The 27246-nt window shown below is 35.2% G+C and overlaps 2 protein-coding genes across 3 annotated transcripts; both read right to left on the bottom strand.

Moving 5' to 3' along the window:
• Positions 1-358: 358 nt before the first annotated feature.
• On the bottom strand, positions 359-21664 carry LOC124639710. Of its 2 annotated transcripts, none has more exons than XM_047177161.1 (5): positions 21558-21664; positions 15119-15177; positions 13334-13686; positions 11155-11674; positions 359-1468 (listed from the first exon to the last, which is right to left on the bottom strand). In XM_047177161.1, the coding sequence occupies exons 2-5, from the start codon at positions 15167-15169 to the stop codon at positions 1250-1252; spliced, it is 1143 nt and encodes a 380-aa protein (XP_047033117.1). In that variant the 5' UTR covers positions 15170-15177; positions 21558-21664; the 3' UTR covers positions 359-1249. The 2 variants fall into 2 exon arrangements, with proteins under 2 accessions (XP_047033117.1, XP_047033118.1); XM_047177162.1 differs by having other exon boundaries at positions 13379-13686.
• Positions 21665-24609: 2945 nt separating this feature from the next.
• Positions 24610-26564, bottom strand: LOC124639728. Its single transcript, XM_047177188.1, has 2 exons — positions 26391-26564; positions 24610-25291 (listed from the first exon to the last, which is right to left on the bottom strand). The coding sequence occupies exons 1-2, from the start codon at positions 26415-26417 to the stop codon at positions 24671-24673; spliced, it is 648 nt and encodes a 215-aa protein (XP_047033144.1). The 5' UTR covers positions 26418-26564; the 3' UTR covers positions 24610-24670.
• Positions 26565-27246: the final 682 nt, after the last annotated feature.

The following is a 27246-nucleotide window of genomic DNA, read 5'->3' as shown; positions in this document are numbered from 1 at the left end:
TTGTTGACAAATATTGTTTGTTGTCAGAAACAATATGATATTTTTACGTGTAACTTTACAAGCTTACACTCCGGTTTCACACACGTTAAAGAAACATTTACAATGTATGTCTGTGATTAATTTCATATCAGTTGGAAAATGCATTTTTAGCATGATTACGTAAAACACAAGAGACTTTTGCATGTCATCTTCTGCCTCGCCTTTTCCCAACTACATAATATGTTGGGGTCGGCTTCCAGTCTAACCGGATACAGCTGAGTACCAGTCAGTGTTTTACAAGGAGCGACTGTCTATCTGACCCGCTCAACCCAGTTACTTTTAATTAATATCATTTACGAATAACTGAAATAAAACAGCATTTAATTTAATATTTTTATTTGGTAATATTACCTACTTCTTATCTATAGATACATAGTATTGTTTTTATTATCTTAACTAGTTTCATGGGCAAGCATTAATTATTATATTATTATAATTCACTTTTTTTTTGAGTATTTTTTATATTTCATAAATAATTCTAAGTATATTTTGTATAATAAAATTGTTCTCTCGATATATAGTTTTGAAATGTCCTTAAATAAGACCTGTATTTGCTTATAATGTTATCAAAGAAAACAAAAGTTTTGTAAAGTAAATCAAAGTTTTGTCAGTTTGTTTCATACAGTAAAATAAACCTTAAGATAACTGAATCTAAAAAAGTTACTTTATCTAAGTGAAACTGACAAAAAATACCGTTCTCAATCAAAATTGGTAAGTATCTATACTTAACGTCTTCTTGCTTTACACTAGAAGTAATATTTAATTATCAGTATTGCAAAAATATAAAAAAAACTACGATAAATAAGTATTTCATTTCGTTTAAATATAAATGCACCTTTATACCTGTTTAGGGGTTTCATGATTCAGCTCATTACTCTAATTAACTTAATTAATATAAAGTATGTCTGTCTGTCTTTGTTAAATTAATGTTTTAGACGGCCATAGACGTCACCAGTAAGTAAGCTAACGACGTCCATAATCATCGTAAAATAATATTATTGAGTGTACATACATTTAAAATAGTTAAATACCAGCAAGCTATATTTTATTATTGACTTTTCCAAACCAATAAATAAAACACATTAATAATGACAGCAAATCCAAAATGGCGGCTAAACTGTCAAAATAAAACAACTCTAACTGCAAACAGCCTGTATACAACTCAAAAATATTAAGCATTTTTAATATAACAAAGACAGATTTAGTTAACTTAGTAGCTATACACCAGCGGTTCCAAGTACCTCAAAGCGGCTGATAATCCTGACTCATCTTTACCCAACTCCTCAACCATTTCTTTAGCCCTGTTGTTAGCGTATTCGTGGCCACAGTCGTGACGTTCCACCATCTTGGATAGCGCCATCTTGAGCTGCCCACGCGCACCGCCGCTGGATGATTCTACCAGAGCTTTCATTACATCGGGGGAGAAACCCTGGAACACGAGAACAGGTACATTGTGTAAATAATGCGGAAAATGAAACGGTTTGGTAGATAAAAAAGAAACCATAGTCACTCACAGAATTAATTACATTGGAAACACGAATATTGTATAACCTAAGTATAGATTTCACGCCTCTTGTGTCATGGTATTTCCCGATATGTATCAGTTTTAAGGATACCTTAGAATTTAAAGTTTCAAAAATTCTTAATATTTTTTTGTTGATAGTCATATACCTAAGTCGAAAAGGGACCTTAATTTTACCTGACATTGAAAGGGAGGGAATAAAAGAAACACAAAATTATCCACTTATTAAAGGTTAGGTTATTTTGAACTTAATAAGCCAAATAGACGTTCAGCACTTTTATTAGTTTAGGAAACATAGCCATTTCAATAAAAGCGGCTGAATTAACTTTGTGGTACTTCATAGAGTTGATAATACCATTACACGAGGAGATACCGTCAACAAAACAAGTCTAGGTCGGTGTTTATTAAGTCAACAGTCTATAAAGTTGTTTTGATGGCTGTACCAGGACAGGACTAAATGGTAAATAAGGACCAATGACAAAAACAAGTTGTAATATTCACGATGACTTTAGTTAGCTTAATTTGCTTTTTATTGTAGGTATGGCTGTACAATAAAAGTTATATTTTCGAAATATCTTGTTAATTCTGTGGGTTTTTTAAATCATTATTTTGGGGTTCATTAAAACCAGGGACTAAAGTGTAAGTAATCTTTTGCAAGATTTGGTCACTTGCAAGGCGACTGGCGCACATATGAAAGATTAAGTTAATAATCATAACTTATGATTTAATTTTAGTATGTTCGTTGACGAGATTAAATAAAAATAAGTGTCGCTCATAAATACAAGGATATTCAGTAATATATCACCAAATAAAAGCTAATAAATGCTCCATAAACTCAGAGCAGTCACTCAGAGCTACGATCCCCAGTTTATATATTTGTTTTGCAAAATAAAATCTGAATGTAAAACACCAGTAAATCAGGCAAAGATAACGATATAAAACGAATATAAAATGGACCATATTTCAGGTTCCTATACCTCCATATCTTTATATCATAATAAACTGAACATCTGTTAAAAATTGATGACTCATTTTTATCAACTGAAAAACTGAAATGTGTATGTTTTGGAATCGTTGTGAAGACCATTTTCTACTATTTTACCTAATGGCACCTGTGTGTGCGAGTTTGATTCCAAGTCAAACAAGCACTAATGTAACTTTTCCAAGTGTATCTTAGACGCTAATGATTGAGTAAAGGTGAAGAAAAATATTTTGAGGAAGCCTGGACTTAAGTCAGAAATGGACAGTAGGTACACTACGAGGAAGCGTTATTTCCTCTCTGTATCATCATCCTCCGAGCCTTTTTTTTCAACTATGTTTTTGTCGGCTTCCAGTCTAACCGGATGTAGCTAAGTACCAGTGCTTTACAAGGAACGACTGCCCTATCTGACCCCCTCAACCCAGTTACCCAGGCAACCTAACACCCCTTGGTTAGACTGGTGTCAGACTTACTGGCTTCTGACTACCCGTAACGACTGCCAAGGATGTTCAATGACAACCGGGACCTACAGTTTAACGTGCCTCTCGGTATAAGAAGTAATAATAACGATGATTGTGAGATGGGCAGCTATTAAAGATCTAATATTTTCGTAACTTGTAAACTATCTGAAACTATTATGTATTTTAGAAGAAACTTTTCAAATTACTTGTAGTTTAATAGTTTTATGTACGTACTTGAAAACAAACTTGTGGAACAAATAGATAAAACGGAATTTCAAAACATGAAAATGAGATTTGGTTCAATCAAGTTTAGGTACTTAATTTTAAAAAGTAAGTCTAGGCAAATGTGTCTAAATGTTCAGCTTTCATCGTTAAAGTTTCTAAGAGTTTTTATGGAAATTCTAGACTATGACGTTAGCGTTACATAACATGATATATACCTACCAATATTAAAATTGTAGAGATTTCTTTTGTATGCTATGTTGAAACTATTAAACATTCTGTCATTGAATCCGGTTGGACTGGAAGCCGACCCCAACATAGTTGGGAAAAAGGCTCGGAGGATGATGATGATGATGCTTTCTTTAAACTATTGAACCAATTTCACCGGGTCCAGTATCTCCTAATTAGCACTAACAAACAGGCAGCTTAACAATATCTTTAGTACCTCAGAGTCGGCCTTAAAACATGTTATTTACACTATAATAAACTAATTCTTAAGGTCAATGTGTGGGATCACAATTTAGGGCGTCGTAAACTAACCGAAGTGCTTCATACTACGGGTAAATAAGAGATTGGCTTGTTTTTGCTGGGATTTGGGGCGTCAATAATTTTATGGGTCTGTTTTTATGTGGAACGATGACTTTTTGTCTGGTTGAACCTGTGGAAGGATTTGGGAGGCTGGGTAATAGTTTCAACCGCCAACAAAGAGATCAGGATATGGTGATTAACAATCATTCCTTGAGAAAAGGCTTATGCCAATATTATAAAGGCTAATGATGAAGTAATAGAATAGAATGAGTAAGAAAAATCCAAATAATTTTCTTAAATCATCTGCCTCGTCGTTTCCCAACCCGCAGATCAATAATTTTACTAAATAGTATGAGAATATTACACACTAGCCGTTTTCCCGCGCTTTCACCCGCGTCCCGTGGGAGTTACTGCCCGCACCGGGATAAAATATAGCCTATGTTACTCGCAGATCATATAGCTTTCTAATGGTGAAAGAATATTTAAAATCGGTCCAGTAGTTTTTGAGTTTATCCATTACAACCAAATAAAGAAACAAAGTTTTCCTCTTTATAATATTAGGTCTTTACCTATGAAATTGCCGTCCTGCGGTAATGGCCATTTCAAATCATAATATGTATGTTTTGTTTGGCTAAGAATTGTAATTTCAAATTAATTTTATTAAAATACACGGAATTCATCTCCCAAAAGTAGTCATTAGTTTATTGATTAATGCTACATTGTCATCGCATTTCAATCTTCACTTCATCGTTAAAAATCAAGTTTTTGTGAAATATGAGTACCGTGGTGCAGCAACGCGGTACAAGCAGCACGTAACATCAACGACGTTTACGGAGCGAACATTGCTAACTAACGCACCACCTGTTATTGGTGTGCTCGCTTCCGTTTTGGAAATTTCGACCTGAAAGTTGAACCAAAGAATTTGGTCGACAACGATGAATTAAAGGCGATTGTGAAAGCTGATGATACACAATCTACGGTTAAATCTTTCGACGTTAGCGTCAAAACAATATTAATCCATTTGCGTCAAATTGGCAAGGTAAAAAAGCGTAACAAATGGGTGTCCCACGAACTCAATGAACGTTAGCGCGAAGTACGCATCGAGACGTGACTTGCACTGCTCAACAGACACACAAATGAATAATTTTTTCCGTCGTCTGCCAGTCACCAGACTTTGCGCCCACACACTACAACTTTTTCCAGAATTTGGATAAGTTTTTGTCGGGTAAAAAATTCAGTACCCGAGAGGCAGTAAAAAATGCCTTTGAACAAATGGTTGCCTCCCGTCCAGCTAATTTCTTTAAAAAGGGCATCAATTTACTGCCACTGCGTTGGCAAAGAAGCATTGATTGCATGGGTAATTACTTTGATAAATACAAATAAAAAATACATGAAAAAAAAACGTTTAAATTTTTTCATACAAAACGGCAATTTCATAGGTAAAGACCTATTATTGGTATACAAGCTGTTGATTTGCATCCGTGCCATATTCAAGGAGGTAATTATGCTAATGATTCTCGACCCAAATCAATAAAAAAATTGGTATGTCATTTTTTTTCTTTAATTTTTTTTCGGAATTCCATAAATGTCATCTAGCCTTATTTTAACTTGGCGCGTATGTTACTGGCGTTAAAACCGTGCTGCACCCTCACACAAACGCAAACACAAAGCATACGCAACGATCACTCATAAATTTAATTCATAAAATTAGATTACTTCGGAAATACCACGACATTACAATGACAAAAAAAGCAGTGCATGTTAGTTATTTCCCATCTACTGTAATTCCAATCGATTATTTACGTATTGTATGTCCTCCTCCTGAACTATGGCACAAATGCAAATCAACACCTTGTAGATTTAGGTGTATCTTGTTATGAATTTTAGCTAAGAAAATTGGGGAAAATAGAATTATAAATAAATATCTTATGATAAGGCCTCATCTGTCGTTCGTAGATGCAAAATACACCATTTTTTTTTACAGCCTTTTTTTTATCGTCCCACTGCTGGGCACAGGCCTCCTCTCACACGGAGAAGGATTGAGCATTAATCACCACGCTTGCTCAATGCGGGTTAGTGATTTCAGACTATAAAGTCCAGGTTTCCTCAAGATGTTTTCCTTCACCTTTATATCAGCCATTGGTGTCTAAGATATACTTAGAAAGAAAAAAAAAAACACCATAACATATGAAAATCATGGAAAACACGAAAAAAACTCCAATATGTAATAACAAAAACGCCAATAAAGATGAAATATTTTACGATATTGTTGTAAAAGTTTATCGCGTCTCAAAAGCCTCGTGTCCATTGACCCGCGAGTTAAGACCAAGTTTTTACCTCCTTGGTAATAATTTAAATTAAACTGTAAGTTATATATCAAGGAGGTACAGAATAAGACGATAACATTATAATGTTTAATTTAAAGTTTCGGAGAAATAAATGTTTTTTAGCCCTTTTAAGATGTTTAATTTTATATTTTAATGAGTTTATTCTGGTTTTAAAGTTTATGTGGTCTCTTTATGCGTTACAGTTTCTCGGAAGGTACTTTTAGTTGATCCGAGCTGTCACATAAACAAAACTAATTTGTCAACGAATAAACTAATTTTGCTGATTTCAAGTTCAGATACTTGCCGACTTTCGCCTGTGCATGGTTTTGTTCATACATTTTAAACGTACATACCTACTAGGAAGGTAGTTTTTTTAGTTAAAATAATTGACCTGGGTGATCTAATATTATAATAACAGCTGAAGTTCAGAAGAGAGTTTTATGAATAGCAGTACATAGTTATTCATATATCTCTTATTAATGCCCAGATTATCCTAGTGGCATTTATGTTTTGAACAGATTTCTTCGAAACAGCCAGAAGCTCAGCTCAGCTTTGTCACGTTACAAAGTATTGTGGGTTTAGATTATACCTACATTCAACATTTAACTATGTTAAACCCTACAGACGTAGCGTGTAACATTATTACAAAACACAGAATAAATTTCTCGTTTAATCTATTTGAATAAAACCCCGATTTCAGTGGAAACGCGTCCGTCCCTACTTGAGCGACTGATCAGACATCGCATTCGGTGTCAGACTGTCAGACCGTCTCGGAACGCTTCAAATTAGATCGTCTGCAATCAGACAGACACACAGTTTAATGTTGTTATGTGACAAAACGTTTTGTATTTTACTACATATTCAGTTTAAATAGACGCAAAGGGATCTTGTCTTGTAAGATAAATTGTAACACTTTTATTTCAATTTATTTAGATATTGGCAGCCAACAGAATTTCTTTTGTTTTTATTTCATCACTGGTAGAGGAATTTCCATTTATAATTTTGAAGTTTTCGTTTATATTTAGTTGCATAATTCCTAACCTCCCCACTCAGAGACATTTAATGATTACTTAAGCCATTCCTTAGAGAATTATTTGTGTGACATTCCGTTATTAAGGAGTGACTTAAGTAACCATTAAATGTCTCTGAGTGAGGAGGTAATACAAGTAAGTAGGTACTATTGTCTATCGCAAGATAAACCTGCAGTAGTAGATTAGTGCTGTAAATAAATAAAAAGTAATAAATAGGAAACCGTCGTCTTAGAATGAAAACCTCGGAAATGCATTTTTTCTCAATATTTTTTTATTGCATTTCTTGGAAGATAATCGTAAAAAATATCGAATACTAATCCTTATCCTGAAAATTTATCTCTTGCACTAACGAGGTTTTCACTCTTTATTGCATTTCTTGGAAGATAATCGTAAAAAATATCTAATACTAATCCTTATTCTGAAAATTTATCTCTTGCACTTACGAGGTTTTCACTCTTTATTGCATTTCTTGGAAGATAATCGTAAAAAATATCGAATACTAATCCTTATCCTGAAAATTTATCTCTTGCACTAACGAGGTTTTCACTCTTTATTGCATTTCTTGGAAGATAATCGTAAAAAATATCTAATACTAATCCTTATTCTGAAAATTTATCTCTTGCACTTACGAGGTTTTCACTCTTTATTGCATTTCTTGGAAGATAATCGTAAAAAATATCGAATACTAATCCTTATCCTGAAAATTTATCTCTTGCACTAACGAGGTTTTCACTCTTTATTGCATTTCTTGGAAGATAATCGTAAAAAATATCTAATACTAATCCTTATTCTGAAAATTTATCTCTTGCACTTACGAGGTTTTCACTCTAAGGCATCGAAACAATGTTATTTTTGTGTATACCCTAAAGGCTCCAAAACTACTGAACTGATTTAAAAAATTCTTTCACTGTTGGAAAGCTACCCTCTTCCCGAGTAACACAGACTATATTATATTCCGTTACGGGCAGTAGTTCCTACGGGACGCGGGTGAAATCGCGGGAAAACGGCTGTATAAAAACTAGTTACCTATATATTTTCTTTGTATTGGAAATAAACAGGTATGACCACGCCCACGAGACTGAATAGTTATTTAAATGTTAAAGTCATTAAGGCTGATCTCAATAACGTCATGTTTGAAGTCAATAACATCATCAAATCAAATTATTATTGAATTATTCTTTATTTTTGTCTATAAAAGTAAATATTTTGAAAATGTTTGTACGTAAGTTTGTATGAGGCTTCGCTTAAACCTTTCTAAATGCCGCAAGTACAATGTACTACCTAGATAAATGTTTTTTAATGCAAACTATAACCTACACTATACCTATTAATAAAAGTACTAAAAATAAATAAAAATACCTATCGTATTTAAAGATGGACATTACATGAGTACCTTGAGTACATTGTTCATGTACCTTTTCTATTTCTATTAAATGAACATAATTTAATAAAAGTGAGCATAACTTATTTAAGAGTTTTTTGCACAGGTGTAACCGCGTTATTTTGCTAGTATTATATAATTGTATTTTATATCCGTTTTAAGATTGTTATGGGTCGCATCATTTGCATATTTTTAAATAAACCGACGATTGAACTAATAAATTACAGAAATAAAGAATTAGAACGTTGACCGCGATTTGTTTACTTTATTTAAAGACAAAATAACTCCAAAAAAGGTATAAGCTGACAATCCCATATAATCTAACTATAGCTATTATTATAGGTAAGCCAAAAGTAGCATAAACAGCAAAATCTATGTGTTGCACGATTAATTAAAAAACTTATCAAAAAGTTCATAGCAATGCAGAGAACGATTCAAAATACCGATGAATACCTAGAAAATATCTTAGAAGTCACATATAAACTATGTCTAATATCGGTCTATCTTAATCACCAAAATGTGTTCGAAATATCGAACATTCGAACATTTTTCAATCATCGACAGATTCCCATCCCTTATAATATTACCTATCGATAAGCGAGGTTAATAAGCATGTCGATTCTATAAAATATCACAACTCACTTCGACATCACTCTCACTTCGACTTCGATCTAAAGGTAGAATTCCGTGGACGCGACAATAGTCAACCTTTGAAAATGTATGGCACCGTTGTCGAGGCCCGTGACAGTCGCGCGCGGCCGACGAATTTCGTAAGCTGCTCGCGGCATTGTCAAAAATTTAATTCTGGTTTTACTAAAATTCTATAGATGTTATTAAGCGCTAGACCATGTTGAGAAGCGTACGGCCGCGAGCGGCTCACGAAATTCGTCGTCCGCGCGCGACTGTCGCAGCCCTCGGCAGCGGTGCCATACATTTTCATAGGTTGACTTTTGTCGCGCGCGGCTGCGACAATCGCGACCCACGGAATTCTACCTTAAAGTTTCGTGATTGACATTGTCAAACTACACTAGCGCTTCACTATCGAGCGTGTTGACAAGTTGAACTAAATCAAAGTCGAGATTTTGACAGATTTGTCAAAATCTGTCTATCTATAGGGGAGGTAGGGGAGAGATGGGCAGTTGGGAGACATGATCAAATCAGAATAAAAGGGGGGTCCTTTTATTCTGATTTCTGATCATAGTTTTGTTTTTTTTTAATTGGGTAGTTTACGTTACCGACTGGTAACGGTGTTCATCCATAGACTATCTGTCATTTCTGTGAGTTGTCAAGAACAAACACTCGTAAAAGTACTTAAATATTTTGTTGCGGTTTCGGATCGTTATAAAGAGAAAACTAATGAAAGGTATGTGTATTTTCTATTATTAATTATTGATTGTCAAAATCTCCAGTTACAATTATAGTAAGTCGATGCAATCCACACCTATTATACCTTTAGAAGAGAGTACTACAGCAATAGTTAATGGGCCCCACAGCATTGGTCGATGTCGAGCTCACTTCACTTCGCAAGTGATTAGGTGATGTTTACAGAATGCAAAATCAAGGTCGTTCTGAATCGAATGCGAAGTGAGAGTGAATAGCGAAGTGAAATGCGAGTTGTTGTTCGAATTTTATAGAATCGACGTGCAGGCAGGCCTTGGCCCTGTTGCGCCCCGCTGGGGTTGCTGACAGTATTCTACTTGTGTAGCCCTTTCATTTGATACCCATATTGAGGGGGCTGTGCCATTTTGTGCCGGCGGCCATATTGGATTTAATTAAAGGTGTATACAAAATTTCAGACCAATCGGTTGACAGGAAGAGGGTGAAATTTGAATTACTAAATTTGATCCAAGAATAAATAATAAAACAAACGGGGTGAGCTAAATAAAACCGTTTAAATATCTCGTAATGTTGAAACTGATTGTAATTTTTAGGAAAGCTCTTTCATTATATCTAGCCGAATATAAGAAATGGCAATAAAAGTTGATAATGATCTGTAAAATCTGATTTTTTATGCAATAAATTGTGAAAAAGTGCCCATCCCTCCCCTACCTCCCCTAAAGTATGAAATGACATTACGAATCGAAGTGAAATGCGAGTTGTTGATCGAGTTTTATAGAATCCCAGTAAAGTACGTGTATCGACGAGCTGCCCACGCTATGTTTCTTTTCTAGGAAATATTTCTAAAATAGAATTATCACCCCAATTACATAACCCATTTTGTATGTAGATCTATAGTAAAGGTTAATCTGTCTGAAACTTGGACTGCTATAGACGTTTATGTCAAAACCAAGCGTTTGTGATATATTTTACGTAGAGACAATTTTAAATAATTATTCGTTTATTATTATGTTTCATAAGTATTTTGTAGATAAACATTAATTAATTTTGAACATAGATATTAAATGAGTTTTATTAAATAATGTGTTTTGTGACAAACGACAAATACCTATCTACATTTTTCTATAGTAAAAACTTCGTGATTTTTTTATGAAAGTAAGTTTTCTATGAAAGTAATTAACTTTTATTACCTACTTAGTATCCACTTTTCTTATACAGGTAGGTAGTATTAATAATAAGACTTTGTACTGTCCCGTAGCTAGGCACAGACCTGTTCTCAAACAAAAGATAAACGGATTTTCTAATAAAGAAAATATAAAAACTCACGCTATAATCCGAAAGCCGCTGTCTCTTCGCATCCCTGCTCAGAAGATCATACAGCAACAACAGCCTCAGATTCGAAGCCGATAGCTTGGCCTTCACCGGCTGACTGCCTTGCCGGACCTCAGCCCACACATCCACCAGCTTATCATCATGAGGGTCATGCGCCATCTTGATCATTTCCCGTACATCATCAGACAGGTATTGCAAGTTCTCTTCAGACAAATCATCGATCACGTAGCCATCGGATCGGCTGGAGATTTTGACGTCGTAATGAGGTGGCAAATATGGAGCTGACTCAGGAGTTGGTTCCATTAGTGGCTTGATTTGCTCATGGTGGAAGGATAGAAGAGGCTCTTCGGTCCTGGTCTCCTGAGGTTGAAGGATGGTGTATTGGGCAGGGGTTTCCACCGGGAGTAAGACGAAGCGATGCTGCTGAGGGTGCCAGGTGTATCTGGTCAGAGGTTTTGGGGGGGAGAATGGGGCGTAGAGGCCTGGCTTGTGGTGGGCTGTTGTCATGTCTGGCCTGGAATTTGATTTATTGTAAATTAGTTTTTGAAGATAAATAAAAGATGCTGGATTATTTTGCATGCGATAATCTCTTTCAAATTATTGTCATTTTTACGCTTATTTGATATAGAACTTTATATACATAGAGTGAAGTTTAGAACTATATCTTTAAACCTTTATAAAATAAATATACAGTACAATTCATGCATAATTATTTACATTATTTACACTACAAAATATTTAAAAATAAGTACCCAACCTGTAAAGACTACATACTTATTTACAAAAAAACGCCCTTATTACTCAATTTTAACACATGAAACTTATTACACCTATTATTCATAGGTTCTATTTTACAGTTTAGTTAATCTTATCCCCATACATTTACATAAACCAGTCCTACAGTATATTATTCAAAAGATACGAACTTCTTGGATGATACCCATTCACCGTTGTGTTTGCCAAACGTGACGCGAATTTTAAAAGTAAAACACCGTATATGAACTGTTTAGTCGGCTTGTTTTTTTTTTTTTTTTTTTTATCTCGTGGCTACTGAACTGTCAAACATCTGTGGGCTTTGTAGAAATAAGAATAGTTGGTACTATATAAAAGACTGATAAAATTGGTGATTTTGAATATTTTTACTTATTATAAATGCGAAAGTGACTCTCGTCTGTTAGTCGGCCTGTAGCCATTTCACGACAAAACTACTGAAGTGATTTAGATGAAATTTGGTACACAAATAGTCAAAAAAGTGAGAATGAGCATAGGCTACTTACTACATATTTACTTGGTAGCGAGACGTGGTTCTCGCATGTACCTACTAGCTAGCATGATATAACGAGCAATTCATAATTTATCAACTTTAAGCTCTAAGCCGTACAATTCTATGTGCAAATTGTAATAACCATGGAAAAGCATAAAAATTCATGAAAATCATTTCCTCAAGATGCTTAGGTAATAGTACTTTGCTGTATATTACAAGTTTTTATCATATCCTTGGCGTCTAAAACAACTTTTTTCCAACGTACGAAAGAAAATTACTTGGCCTTAGTCCTGAAAAAATGTGGACCCCATTTCCCAGTTAATTATTTTTCAATTTATTTATTCCGAGAAGGCCTAGCCAGAAAGCAATTTGTCTAAACCAAATTAAAATATTATGTTACATAAAAGATTAACTTCGTGAAAGACGAAACTGTTGACTGTTTTTCGCTTCATCAATAAATTACGTTTTAGCATATTGAAAATTGAATTGAATATTTTGTTATTTACTCCGATAATTTCTATATCTTAAATTAATAGAAAACGGATTTTTCTATTGTAGATACTAAGTTTGTTAATTTTTATTTATTTTGAAGGTCATATTTTAGTTATTACTTAGGATTATTTTTCTTTGTATTATTAAGCAGTTTTAATTTCTGCTACTAGGCAATTTCAAATTATATTTGGCGTTTTCGTCAAACGCAATCAACCCTTTTCTATCATCTTTTATGTAGGTATTTATTTTTAGTCACTCACAATCACTACTTTATACATAACTGACTTTGGAAAAGGTTTTTCAACACATTTTTCCGGAAAATTTAGAAAATAATGAAAATAATTAGTCGTGTTCTGTACCATTTCCAAAATCAATCAAAAAGAAAATTAAAAGCGTATGTACAGTTGCCAAAGTAACCTCTTAGTCGTCCACCAGCTATTAGAAGGCTTGAAGGTCACATACGGCTTCTGGGTCGTCGGCTTAGTAGCCCACGACGGTCTACTGGTAGTCCAAGTCGTCGGCTTCAAAGTCGTCCACGAAGTCGGCTTCAAAGTCGTCCACGAAGTCGGCTTCGAAGTCGGTTTTGTGGTCCAAGCGGGAGGCTTTGTTGTAGGTTTAGTAGTGGGTCTGTTGGTGGGTTTCGAAGTCGGTTTAGGAGTGGCTTCGTCTTTGACTTCGAAGGCCATCTGGTCTGTAAGGTGTGCTATAACTTGCATAGCCACTGGTAAGTAGGAGTCTGATAGCTGGACCTGCTGCTTTGCTGAGTCTACCTGTAAGAGAAGAAAACGTCCTACTTCAACATCCTGTAATATAACTTTGTGATAATTGCATTTTATATGACAAAGTTATGTTAGTAAAGACATTTACAGACTTTCAAAACGGATTTAGGTAAAAATAAAAACTTATTAATAATGGAAATAATTAGCCCCGCAGGGCATCTGAGGCGGATGACGGGGAGTAGCGACCCCGCGGGGCTATATATCCGAGTGCTCCAGGGAGAGTATACTGTCCCCCATCTCCGGCTTGCCGGAGTGAAGCATGACGGGGGATAGGTCTCCCGCCTCTTGGCTTGCCTTCACCGGCCGGTCAGAGTGGAGTCGCTAGAGTAGGGTTAGCAGCCCGCTCGGAGGGTAGGTGCCTCGTGGTAAGTGGCGAGTGGGCCGGTGATGCTGGACCCACAGGGAGCGCGTGATCTGCGTTTAAAGTCCGCCGAGGTATCCTCACCCTTCAGCCGCTCATGTACCTGTTGCCCCCTTGTTGCGATTTAGCGACTGATTCCCGGGGGCCCAGTAAGTGAGTTGGCGAGTCTCCACCTGCCATTTTTACGTGTATTTATTACATTGTTACCGGCAGGTGCCATAGTTCCCGTAGTTTCCCCATTCCTAGTCCACTAGCATCCCATCACAATAGCCCAAGTAGTTTTCATCCATAGTTAGCAATAGTTTAGCACAGAACCGGGGAATGTCCTTGGGTACATTTCTATAGTGTATACAGGGATAATCGTCGGTTTTGTGTCACCATTTCATTAAAGTTGTCTCAAAAGGGCTTCAGCGTGTTGGCTTCGGCCCCACGTTCGCCTCCCAAAAATCCGGGACTCTATAGTCCCGAGGTCTGGTAGAGACATACATGGAAATAATTATTCTTAATAAAACAAAACTTAGTAGTAATAAATGACTATGTATTAGTTGTGGTTAAATGGTTTTACTGTTGGTATATGTAAGTACTCAATATAGATTCTCTTAAATGATGTAAGAGTAAAAGGTATTTAAAATTTACTGAAACAGTCACTTTAAAAGCTGAGACTGTCATGTATTATTTAAAACAATTGACAATAAATAAAGTTGTACATTTACATGTCAAAGATATGTGTGTCGACTTGGAAAAGTGAAAACAAAATATTGCGGTGTGCGAAAACAAAGGAAAATTTACAGCTGGTCTGATGAAAGTGACACCACTTGCTTAAATAAATAATTCATCGCATCATTTCAATTAGATTTTTAACCGACATCCCAAAAAAGAGGAGTGTTTTTACTTTACGGAACATAAGTATATAATAATTGTAATAAAAATAACATTAATTATAATGCGAATTTGAACCTTGTACCTAACTTACGTGCACCAATTTGAATTACCTAAGTCAATTTGAATGATCAAGTAATAACTATAATATACTATCATAAATTACCAAAATATGCAACTTACGTGACTCAGCGAAAATAAGCAGAACACCAGACATACTGCTTGTCGAATCATGGTGAAATCTGAAACAAAAGCACCTAAATTATAATTACGAAAAATATAATATTTATTATGTCAAAATTCCCGCCAATAATAAATGTTTTACAAAGAGAACAAAGGACTTGTTTATTTTTTCGACACGCTATTTTTATTTTGCATTTTATTTGTGGCCAGTATTTGCTAGAAGAAAATGTAACTTATAGATTTTTACCAATGAGGTTGTCAAAAAAATATCTTGAAGTGATGATGTATGGATAATAATGGATATGACAGATTAATTATGTCCATAACCACCCTTAGGTTTTTTACCGAATGAATAGTGACTAAAAACTACAAAGAGCGTATTTGATGATGATTTGTTTCCTAATTTTGTTACTACATTTACGACCTACAAGTCCAATTACATCTTCTCGTAAACAAACTCCTTGCTTATTACCGCCGCATCCTTAAACTTCAGTTCGCTAGTTAACCTGTACTTGTGTACATTGCGAAAGTGTGTCGTTAAATGAAACTCGTAAACTTTACAGGCCGTAAAGTAATACGTAAAAATCAGACAATGCCTACAACGGCGTACATTTACTACGTTCTTGTTAATATTATATAAGTAAACAAAGATGTAACTTGTTTGTGGATTTTGTTTTTTTTTTTAGATATGGCTAAAAAAATGGAGCATAAAATATGGAACCTTTTTTTTTGGTTTTGGGTCTTGATGTCATTTAGAATTCGCAGACCTAGCCCCATCATAAATTGGCAACTTACTTTAGTTTTATTGACTGTCATTATTAATTTTGGCCGTGACTTTGTCGGCATCTCAATTCGTAGCTATGTACTAGACAAGCATAGTCCCTCTAGGTAAACCTTAAACTTTATTTGTCAACATTTCATAAAACAATATTGCCAACAGCCTAAATAAAATTCATATCAACACAATTATCTCAGTCCTTTTCCCCCATAAATAAATAAATCCAACACATTCCAGTGTTACCATTCCAAAACAGCGAAAAGCAATTCTGCAAACCATAGACAATTTGTGGGTCATTTGAAACGAGTTTGTATATCCACAAGGCTGAGTAGCGATTCCTGTGCCTACCGTTACTTAGATCCGGTTCCTCTAACTGGGACACTAGTTAATGCATTGTACTGCAATGTAGCTTGTTTCCGATAGTTTATGTTAATCTGGATTTTCTTGGGATATTTATCCTTGTTTTGTAAAAATATACAAGCTTTGCCTGTGGCAGTATCACTCGGTGTTATTTTCTTTATTGTTAGCCTATGACTTAGATTATTTAAAGAACTGGAGCCGCCGTCTGATTGCCAAACACGAGCTCACACATACATAGGAGGATGAGAAGGTGCTCTTTAAATTTTTGTGAAGGAAGGCACGACAATGGCCTGTCCGATAAGTTAAATTGTCTAAGCTTGTCAATTCATTAGTTCATTAAGGCAGAGGAACTAGAATCTTACCCCAGTATTCCTCTAGTTCCAGAAGTTTACATAAACACAGTTTCAGCATTATTATTTTAGACTTGATTTAATTGAAATAGATAAAACTAGTCCATGGCATATTAATAACTGACAAAATGTAATATTAATAAACAGGCGTCATTTCAATTTACAATATTTTCCAGATAAACCACTGATTATTGTTTATTACTTTATTAAAGTCCTGCCAATAATAAAATCAACTAATTGTGGGGTCTTTGATAGCCTGGCAATTTATAAAATGACAAATACGAAAAATTCTGACCAATTAAAGAGAACCCTAATTAAAGAATACGGTCTTTGTAAGGATACCTTTTCCCGCCTAAACAAAATGGCTGAATACAGTACATAACATAACGAAGCGGAAACATTTTTTTGTTTATTTGTTTGCTGTGAAGAATTCAAAACTACTAAACTGATTTGAAAAATTCTTGCACTGACGGAAAGGCTATATTTTATATTTTTTCCGGGTACGGATCTTAACTCCACCGGGTACGTACGTATGAAAGAATAAAGATATTTACATTCGTGACTATTGTGCCCGCCGGCATAATAATTTCATACAGAAAATTATAATAATTTCGTTCTGTTGAATACTGACAACATAACATATTTAATTTAGCTCTTAATGAAGCTTTTAGTAAAGCTTTTTGTATCGTAATTGTTGTTTTAATTAAATAATATGTCGGTATTTAATTTTGAGTGTACGTAGCTGCGTATGTTTATATTCGACTCGTTGTTTTGTGGCTTGTAATGTTATTTACGGTGAACATTTTACTTTCAGTGGTAAGTTTCTTTTTAAGTCTTTATGTACTTTCATCACGTACAAAATCATTGACAAGTCTCCGAGTGAGTACTCTAAAACCGCTGAACACCTGTTTATTGAAATAACTTTTAATAGTACAAAATTACTGTTAGGGGTTTATTATAATCCGTCTTGCACTATAGATTACTTTTCCTCTTTTGAGTCAAAACTGGAACAATTTACCCCTCTTTATGACCATACTATTATCCTCGGAGACTTCAACACTTGTCTGATTAAAGATGATGTGCGCAGCCGTAAACTCCGTTCTCTTGTCTCTTCTATCAATATGCATATTCTTCAGCTTAATGCTACTCACCGAGCTCCTCATTGCAATCCTTCACTTCTAGATCTTATACTAGTATCCGACCCCAGCAAAGTAGCCATTCATGGGCAACTCCCGGCCTCTTTTTCTTATCATGACCTTCTCTATCTATCTTATAAGATTCGCCCACCTAAACGTAAAGCCAAATTTCTCTTCCTTCGCAGTTTCAAGAACATTGATATGGATCGTTTGAGGGAAGATGCGGGCAATATTGACTGGTCTGCTGTTTATGACTGCAATGATGTAGATACTATGGTCTCTGAGTTTAACAGGTTGATCTTATCTCTTTACGACAAGCATGCCCCACTCAAGAAGGTACGAGTTAGGCATCTGCCTGCGCCATGGTTATCAGACAGCATTAAGCAGGTGATGGCGAAAAGGGATAGGGCTAAAAGACGATACAGAAGTGATCCCAGTGAGGAGAACTGGACCTCATACAAGAAGCTACGGAATCGCTGCAGTCGTCTGTGCAGAGATGCTAAGAGACGCCACATTCATAACTCTATCAAAAACCTTAACAACGCGCAAGTATGGCAATTTCTTAAGTCCTTCGGTATTGGCAAGGCTGTCAATGACAGCACCACCGATATGGACCCTAACACAATTAATGCTCATTTTTCGATGTCACCAGTAACGCTGGCTGATGACGTAAAATCCTCTACTCTACATTATCTCTCCAATGCTCCTCGGCCAAATTGTACTGCGTTTTCATTCCATCCAGCTGCGGAAGGAGATATTAAACGTGCAATCTTATCCATTTCCACAAAGGCGGTAGGAGATGATGGTATTCATCTCCAAATGCTTCTCCTTATCCTTGATGAACTAATTCCTGTAGTTTTACATCTCATCAACTACTCCCTCTTTACCAACTCCTTTCCCTCAGCATGGAAAAGAGCCCATGTACTGCCTTTACCCAAAGTGTCTAATCCCTCCCCAGTCTCTCAGTTCCGTCCAATATCCATCCTCCCAATCCTATCAAAAGTCCTTGAGAGTGTTGTCAATAATCAGTTGTCTCGTCACCTCTCCTCAAACAGCCTGCTGAGTCCGTACCAATCTGGCTTCCGCCCTGGTCATAGCACAGTGTCGGCTCTGGTTAAAATAACCGACGACATTCGGCTAGCTATGGAGAACAGGCGGTTGACAGTGTTGGTGTTACTGGATTTCAGCAGTGCTTTCAATTCAGTTGATTTTGACATCCTCTTAGCCATCCTATCGTCACTTAATATATCTTCTTCTGCAGGTGCGTGGTTCAGTTCTTATCTTCGGGGTCGCTCGCAGTCGGTCCGTACTCATGAGGTTTCCTCTGAGTGGTGTGATCTGGCTGCGGGTGTACCCCAGGGTGGTGTTCTCTCTCCTTTACTTTTCTCCGTTTTTATTAACGTAATCACAAAGTCACTTGTTTCGCACTATCATCTTTATGCAGACGACTTACAGCTTTATCAGCATTGTCAACCAGAAGAGCTCTCTAGGGTTATTGGCGCCATCAATAATGATCTTGAAAGTATAAGTCAATGGGCTAAAAATTTTGGACTCCTAGTTAACCCGAACAAATCTCAAGCTCTCATTATTGGTGGCAGATATTTCATAAATAGGCTGCAAACTCCCCCCCCACTTCTGTATGACGATGTAGTAATAGCCTACTCATCGCACGTTAAAAATTTGGGTGTCTTTATGGACTGCAACTTATCTTGGGCTAAACACATTGCAGAAGTAAGCAGGAGGGTATATTGCTCGTTTCAATCACTCAAGCGTCTCCAGAAGTTCCTGCCTTTTCCAACAAAGATTACTCTCGCTCAGTCGCTCCTCCTTCCTCTGTTAGACTATGCTGATGTCTGTTTCCTTGATGCGACTGAGGAGCTACTTGATAAACTCGAACGTCTGCAGAATTTGTGCATCCGCTTCATTTTTGGCCTCCGAAAGTACGATCATGTGTCGGAATTTCGGAACCAGTTGAAGTGGCTGCCTATTCGGCGGCGTAGAGACGCTCACGTTCTTTCTTTTCTTTACTCTGTTCTTCACAATCCTGTCACTCCAAGTTACCTTCGTGAACGCTTTGAGTTCCTCGTTCCCAGAGGCAAACCTTGTCGCTCTTCCTTATCTCTTCTGCTTCGTGTCCCATCCCACACTTCAAGTCGCTATGATGGATCATTCACTGTTCGTGCTGTTAGGCTGTGGAATACCCTTCCGCATTCTATACGCGAGAGCTCATCATTGGATATGTTTAAGAGACGAGTTAAGGAACATTATTTATCATTATGACCTGTGTATATATTTGTATATATTATATTGTATATATTTTATATAATTATAAAAGGTATATATTTAATTTATTAAGATATTATACATATATATTATTGTTATTAGTATAACGTTGCACATTCGCCCTACCCCATCAAATCACTCTTTCACTCTAAGGTTGGCTGTAAGAGAACCCAACACTGGGTTAAGCTCGCCGTTGTACATAATGTCTCCATTTTCAGTGTGTCAAATGTATTTATGTGTGCAATAAAGAATAATACTTTTTTAGTATATCTGGAAGACCAATGACTGTGTTTCGGATAGAACGTTAAACTGTAGAGTGTAGGTTGCGGCTGTCATTGAACGCCAGTAAGTCTGATACCAGTATTACCATGGGGTATTGGGTTGCCCGGGTAACTGGGTTGAGGAGGTCAGATAGGCAGTCACTCCTTGTAGTCCAACCTTTCTGTAGTCGGGTAAAAAATTGCATTCAACTCTTTTGTCATCAGTACCTATGACTAAACCGAACGTCATAACACAATATTCCGCGTAAAGCAGGCGAAAGTCTCATTAAAATTCGTCCAGCAGTTGTGAAAGAATGTGCAAAGAATAGAATTTTACTTCGTTGCCAATACTGAGTAGTACACAATACTTATTTACATTTTGTACGCTTTCTTTCCGTAAAAACATCAGCTGTCCAGGAATCAGCATTTAAGTTATACCTAAGCATAACCTTTATTTAACTGACTTAAGAAGAAGAAGGGTTAAAGAGGTTTATTTGTAGTCGATTGCGAAGAAAGGAGAGTTTTACTTATTTACTTGTTTGTTTGTTATTTTACATAATTTTACTGATGTTACTCCTCGTATCTTGAGGAAACAACTTTATATGTAACAAACGGTTCAGTGCGCTTCTACCCGCTTTAAAATATACTTATTCTGCACTATTATGCATGCATTTTGGGATACATTGACATGAATGTTGAGTATCAGTCATTTCAGCGGTTTGGTTTTACGAGGGTCGTCATAAAAAGGGTTTACGAAGTAAATTATAATAAACATATTATCTTTTTCTCTTATTATTACGTTTTTATATATTAAGCTCCAATATTAATCAGACATCATTTTGAGATAAATTAACAAGACATGATTAAAAGGATATTCAAATAAAACGTCTTTCGGTCGATGTCAACAAACGAAGAAGTATTACGAGCTCAAACCCACCGTTATAAACTACTATCGCGAATAACATAAATGAAAAAGTAAACTAAAAAGCGATGAATCATTGACTAAATCTTAATTCTATTACATTGACATTTACTTCTATTTAATAATAACTAAGAATCAGCATATTATTTGCATAATTTATTATTAAAGTGGATGGAAAATACAAAATAGTGATAAATATCTTTAAATTCATTACTCGTTTTTAAATGTAAAGAAAAGATTAATAACCACCATTATTGTTTATCCCTATAGTTACTCATATTTTTTATAATTAATAATAATAGTAAGAACAAAAATCTACAAATTAATAGATATATAAAGAAAATACTGACCTCTTATTTTGCACTTCGAAAAAAAAAACACTTTTCAAATTTGGAATGGGTTCGATTCGCGCGCGTGCGTCGTGCGCGGGCGCAGCGTCACACTGCCCAGCATCCTCGGGTAGTGACCCCGCTACGATCAGTGTATGTCTATAGAGCTGATGATACTACCGTGTCAATCATTTCATAACCTGTTTTGTGGTAGTAAAAGGCTCTGTATTTGGTAGGTACTCTGTGTTTAGGAAATGGTGTTTATATTCTATATTTATTACGATAGTTTGTTGAGAGCTGATGTGTCCTCAAAGAAAGCGTTTGAAACAAACATCATCCATCTGCTCTTTTCAATTTTTTTCTTTTCCAATTTCTTTCTTATTTTTATTTGGGGTCGATGCAGAAAGTCTCAATCTTTCATGCTTTATTGAACTTTAGTATTTTATTTTTTGCAAATTTATTAGCTTCTGTTACAAAAGCTAACAAAAATACAGATATTATAAATTAATATTATATTAAAAAAAAAAAACACTTTATGGTATATTTTTTATTTTTGCGACAAAAAATTCTCACACACAATAATAATCCAATGGGGTATTAACGTCTCTATCGTAAATTAAGCTGAGACTTAGTTCATCGACCAAGTATTAGCATACAGGTAAAATTTTGCCTTACGCTTTAGTTACAGACCTCTTAAAACATTGCTAAATTACTTCAAGTGTTGGGTGACCAAAATGTTTGATTTTCCACCCAAAATCTCTTTATTTAGGACATGTCTCCTATCTTCCCCTTTAATTCCCCTTCCACGAGAAATAGAGAAAAAGTTACATACCAAAGCAAAAATATACACTTCACAATCCACTAATATTTAACTTATGAGTCAGGAATCTTCCCTTTTTTAATTACTGGGCAATCCCAACAAAAACATAGGTACCTAACCCACAAATTTTATCACAACTGAGAACCGTTTAATTTGCAATTAACCTTAATTAGCAGACACAACGGCTCATGGTTTAGGCTAGTTAACTTATTAGTTATAACTTTATTATATTCATTTTGACATACTTACATATGTCATAAGCAGGGCAGGACCTCCCACCATCCTGATAAAAAGAAGCCTAAAACCGTCTATCTCTAAACCAAATTCCATCTCAATCGGTAAATCTGTTTTACTGCAAAGCTTAACAGTCACTCACTCTGGCATTTATGACAGATTTTAATCTGTATTTTTTGTTCCCTGGTAAGTACAGTATAGTAAGGCTTATCTCTATATGGAGGGTTTATTTAGTCTTTCCTCTACTTATCTATTTCGTTAGATGGCAGAGGGTCGTTTGGTCCTTTCCAGACTTTTAGTTAATTACGATTGCTATTCACTTCAAAGTTAGGGCATCCGCACATTGTGAATGTTGCTTGTAGCCGGCCGATAGTTTGTTCGGGCTCATAAATCCGCATTGTGATGATGAATGATAGATCAGACCGAGAAAAAAAAAATGGATTCAGGTGTACCTTCAAAAATAACTGTCTTCCTACCATCGGGCCGATTATCGGCCGATATTTAGCCTACAGTACACGTGGGCTCTTAGATAAAACTCACTACACAAATTAAACAACGTATTACCAACATAACAACAGCAAAGATAACGTAATAACCAAGACTTTCTAGCTCAAGGTCAAGGTCATTGTCATACAGAATAAGCCCGCATAACGAGGGCTGTGTAATTAGAAAGTTGGTAATTAGCCACCTAGCCCCCCCATGGGGGAATATTGCGAAATAGACGCGTTTATCACATCAATAACTTAGGCTGTTATTAGGTTTCTGTGACCTAATTCTAGGTTTTAATGGAAAGTGACATGAGACAGGTTTGGGAGTAATTTAGGGGTTTTTCACGTGTGGTCTGTTTTTTGCAAAATGGGAAATTCTGCAGTGCTATGTGTTACTGATAATACCTACTGTATCTTATAATTATAGTACACAAGTAGGTACTTAATTTTTAGACTCTTATTTCTTATACTTATTTCAATGTTGGCTAGGGGATGGTCTTTGTTTAGCGAGACTGCTATGCTTCATCATCAACCTTTTGATCGTTCCACTGTTGGGCACAGACCTTCTCTCACATGCCTCTTCAAAAACCTAGTAAAAACTTTATAAACATTGTATCTAACACTGACACAATTTTCCAAATAGGACCAGTAGTTCCTGAGAAAACAAAGACTGGTCTTAATAATGAAAACACCTAAACGATGTCGATAAAAGTAAATAGAGAGAGCCTGTTGCCACGGCGACTGTACTTATTTGTTAATCAGTACTAAATTGTAATTAGTGTAGGCTTAATGAAATGCCTTCTAATTGTTAGATAATGCTACTGGCTTCGTTTAAACATAGGCTGAGGGAAATAAGTACTATCTGTGTCAACTACATACCTACATAGTTATCGTTTATCTAAAGGTTTTCATAAAGGTTTCGTATAGTTCAGCTTTGGCTAAATATTTTAGAAAGATACTCAAACCTGAAGAATTAGTTTGTTTTCTTAAACGCTCCTATGCTATCTCAGCATATTCTAGACCGACTTGGAAAAATACTTTATTATTAAATATAGATAGATAGTTCAGAAACTAAAGAAGGCTTTTAATTCTGATGCGGAGAGAAATTCCTTCTGGATACATTATCCTGATTAAATGGCTCTGAATACTCTTGGAATAACTGATCTCTAAGTATTATATATTTCTTAAAGATCAGATTTGCTCATAGTCATCAAGTCATCAAAAGTTCTTCTCCTTGGTTTAGTTTAAAAGTGTATCAAACAAAATGAATATAATTAATTTTATAATATTCAGTAAGGCTGTCTTAGAACTCGTGAAATGTCACGACAATGATATCTAATGAATGCGGATGCAATACTATTACTCATACAGTGATCCTATTATTACGATTAATTTGAGTATATTTATTTAGATATTTTCGTAAATCACATAGAAGGCATTCTTTATGAGCGGATGATAAAAAGAAAACTGTATTTTATTTTACAAACGAACATTTATTTTACAAACCAAAAACTAACTTACATTATTATTTTATCGGTGTACTTACATTTTGAACTCTATCACTTACAACTTAAAGTTCACTTTACAACATCTCAATCAAACCTCTCTCCATGATCATGCTGATCTTGATGCTTATGAAACAAACTATGGAAAGAATTAACAATATTCCTATGTATATTATGAAAATAATTCTTAATTCCTTTGAAAATACCACCAAACTTATCATTGGGTATTTCGTTGTATTTATCATGATTATCGAACTCTGCATTTATATGTAGTATGCTTACACGGTTTTTCTTAGTCTTAATATTAGCTCCATTTACTTCATCTGTAACTGTATTATTATTAGGTTTACCCAGGTTTAAATTAGGTCTAATAGTAAAGTTAGTGACTATAGGTCCAACTGGTTTTCTGTCATCAGGAATATCAATAACGTTTTCAGTAACTTCGTATGATGTGTAAGGTGGGTATGAATTTATTATTTGAGATGTGTCTGCTTGTAAACCTTCGTTTGTGTCATTATTACTAACAGTAATATTGGTTGCAATTATAGTTTTATTTGCTGTGATATTTGTGTTTAATGCTGCCGCACCGGGAGGTTCATTTATTATTTTTCGGTAATTTTCTTCGTTATTGTAATAATCATCGTTATTGTAATAATCTTCTTCTTGTGTTGTGTTCCAGTCATTTGCAGAGATTTTCGTTACTAAAATCTGAAAAAAAAGGTTTTATTATATAGAGATACAATACAACTATAATCATCAACCCACATTGAGCTAGCGTGGTTATTAATGCCCAATCCTTCCCCGTGTGAGAGGAGGCCTCCAGCAGTGGGACGATAAAAAGGCTGTAACAGTAACAACTATTGGGGGTTTTCGATGGATGAAAGATTCATCATCTGCCTAGCCTTTTCCTAACTATGTTGGGGTCTGTTTTAAAATGTATCTGTGTGCGGGCTGTGATTTTTAACATGAAACGATGGCCTACGTGACCTTCTCAACCTTGTAACCGGAAAATCACTTTGGTAAAACTGGTTGTCAAACTTTCTGGCTCCTGACTACCTCTAACGTCTTCCAAAGATGTTCAAATGGCAGTCAGGACCTTTTAATTTTACGTGCCTTCCGAAACGCGCGTACAATAAGAACCACGAAAAGTAACTGCTGCCTACCCTATAAAGATAATAAAGGTATGATAATTCAGCATTTGTTTACAAAACAAAAGACACATTTACAACACCATAATTTTCCGAATACTTAAACCCAAAATACGATGTTTAATTTATACGATTAAACAAAAGTGGTTTAGGTATCGATCATCGTTTAATGGCCGGGGTGAATAACATTAGTGATCTCTCAAGAGGTATTATAACTTGAAGAGATGACTCAAGATCCACTTGGCCGTCACGATTTGATATTTCTTATCTGAAGTGACCACAGGTAAATAATTTTGGAAATACAGTCATTTACTGGTATAGGTACTAAATATTTTTGGGTACAAAAGACGCGCAATAGTTTACCCTATTTTGATTTTTACTAAGGTAATCGATGCTCTAGTTTATAAATAATTTTGCTAATAACAGCTGACAAATAAATGCAAAATAATAATAGAACAAGATTTGTAGACAGGTACTTTAATTAATAGTACTTTTCTACTAGTCCATGATAGGTATTAAATTACTCGTTAGCCGGCTTTGTTTTCTTTGCTCGTAAAATTACACATTATAAAGGAATATTATTATTTTAATCAACATGTAACTATAGGCGACGAAAAGTCTAAAAAAACTAGACAAAAAATAAAATAGTTTAAACTCACCAGACAAATAACCAATAGAACGGACATTTTACCACTATTATTAGACCGCACGATTCTATCAGCAGTATTGTACTGAAAATAAATTAAATTCGTTCACAACAATATGGTTTAGCTAACAATAAATACGGGTCTTATCTTTGAATTAACTAAATTCACTTTTCACTTTTGTTAACAACTGACTGAGGTCGCTTTTGGTTTTTATAAGTGGGTACACTCATGTATGAGTCAAGTACCATACTAGGATTAAGGTGAGATTTCAACACACACGACTACTAATAAAAATCGCACGAGTTATTTTTGAAGCACCTGCGATTATTTTTAGTCGCGTTCGAACAAGATGAAGACAGTCTAAATAATGTTAAGTTAGGCTAATAATGTAGAGCAATTCAGGAAATATAAGAAAAAGTATAAAAAAGCGTTTAAATTAAGATGATCAATTGACTGTATCGGATAAACGAAACAGTTTTTTTGGGTACTTACATTGAAGTTTTTGTTTGTGATAAAAAGTTTTGATATAATTTGGACAATGGTAATGATCGAACAGTTATTATAGCTTAGTTATAGGTACTGGAAATAAACAGCTATGTATTATTCAACTTGTGAGTTTTTGGATTGAGAGGTTGAATGCCAAGATGTCTTATTTATTTTTAAGGTATTTTATTATTCGATATAATGTTTCACATATTTAGAGTATTTTTCATTTTCTAAATGTTCGTGAAAAAAAAATATTTATTAAGTACTTGAAATTGTCTACACATTAAGACCACACCTTAAGTTTTACTGCAAAAAATGCATCAGTCATGGCGTAGGACTTCAACCGGGAAATCCTTACTTTGTATTATTTATTGTTATAAAT

Source organism: Helicoverpa zea, chromosome 19 (assembly GCF_022581195.2).
Source record: "Helicoverpa zea isolate HzStark_Cry1AcR chromosome 19, ilHelZeax1.1, whole genome shotgun sequence".
In the NCBI taxonomy this organism is placed as follows: domain Eukaryota; kingdom Metazoa; phylum Arthropoda; class Insecta; order Lepidoptera; family Noctuidae; genus Helicoverpa; species Helicoverpa zea.
This window is presented reverse-complemented; position numbering and strand designations above follow the sequence as displayed.

What these genes read in the sequence shown, in the direction of transcription:
- LOC124639728 (XM_047177188.1), bottom strand. Translation starts at nt 26,417, where the DNA reads ATGTCCGTTCTATTGGTTATTTGTCTG. An exon ending in TTCTATTGGTTATTTGTCTG is followed by an intron (nt 25,292 to 26,390) that starts GTGAGTTTAAAC and finishes CTTTTTTTTCAG; the next exon opens with ATTTTAGTAACGAAAATCTC.
- LOC124639710 (XM_047177161.1), bottom strand. Translation starts at nt 15,169, where the DNA reads ATGATTCGACAAGCAGTATGTCTGGTGTTCTGCTTATTTTCGCTGAGT. An exon ending in GCTTATTTTCGCTGAGTCAC is followed by an intron (nt 13,687 to 15,118) that starts GTAAGTTGCATA and finishes CTTCTCTTACAG; the next exon opens with GTAGACTCAGCAAAGCAGCA. An exon ending in AGCTGGTGGACGACTAAGAG is followed by an intron (nt 11,675 to 13,333) that starts GTTACTTTGGCA and finishes ATCAAATTCCAG; the next exon opens with GCCAGACATGACAACAGCCC.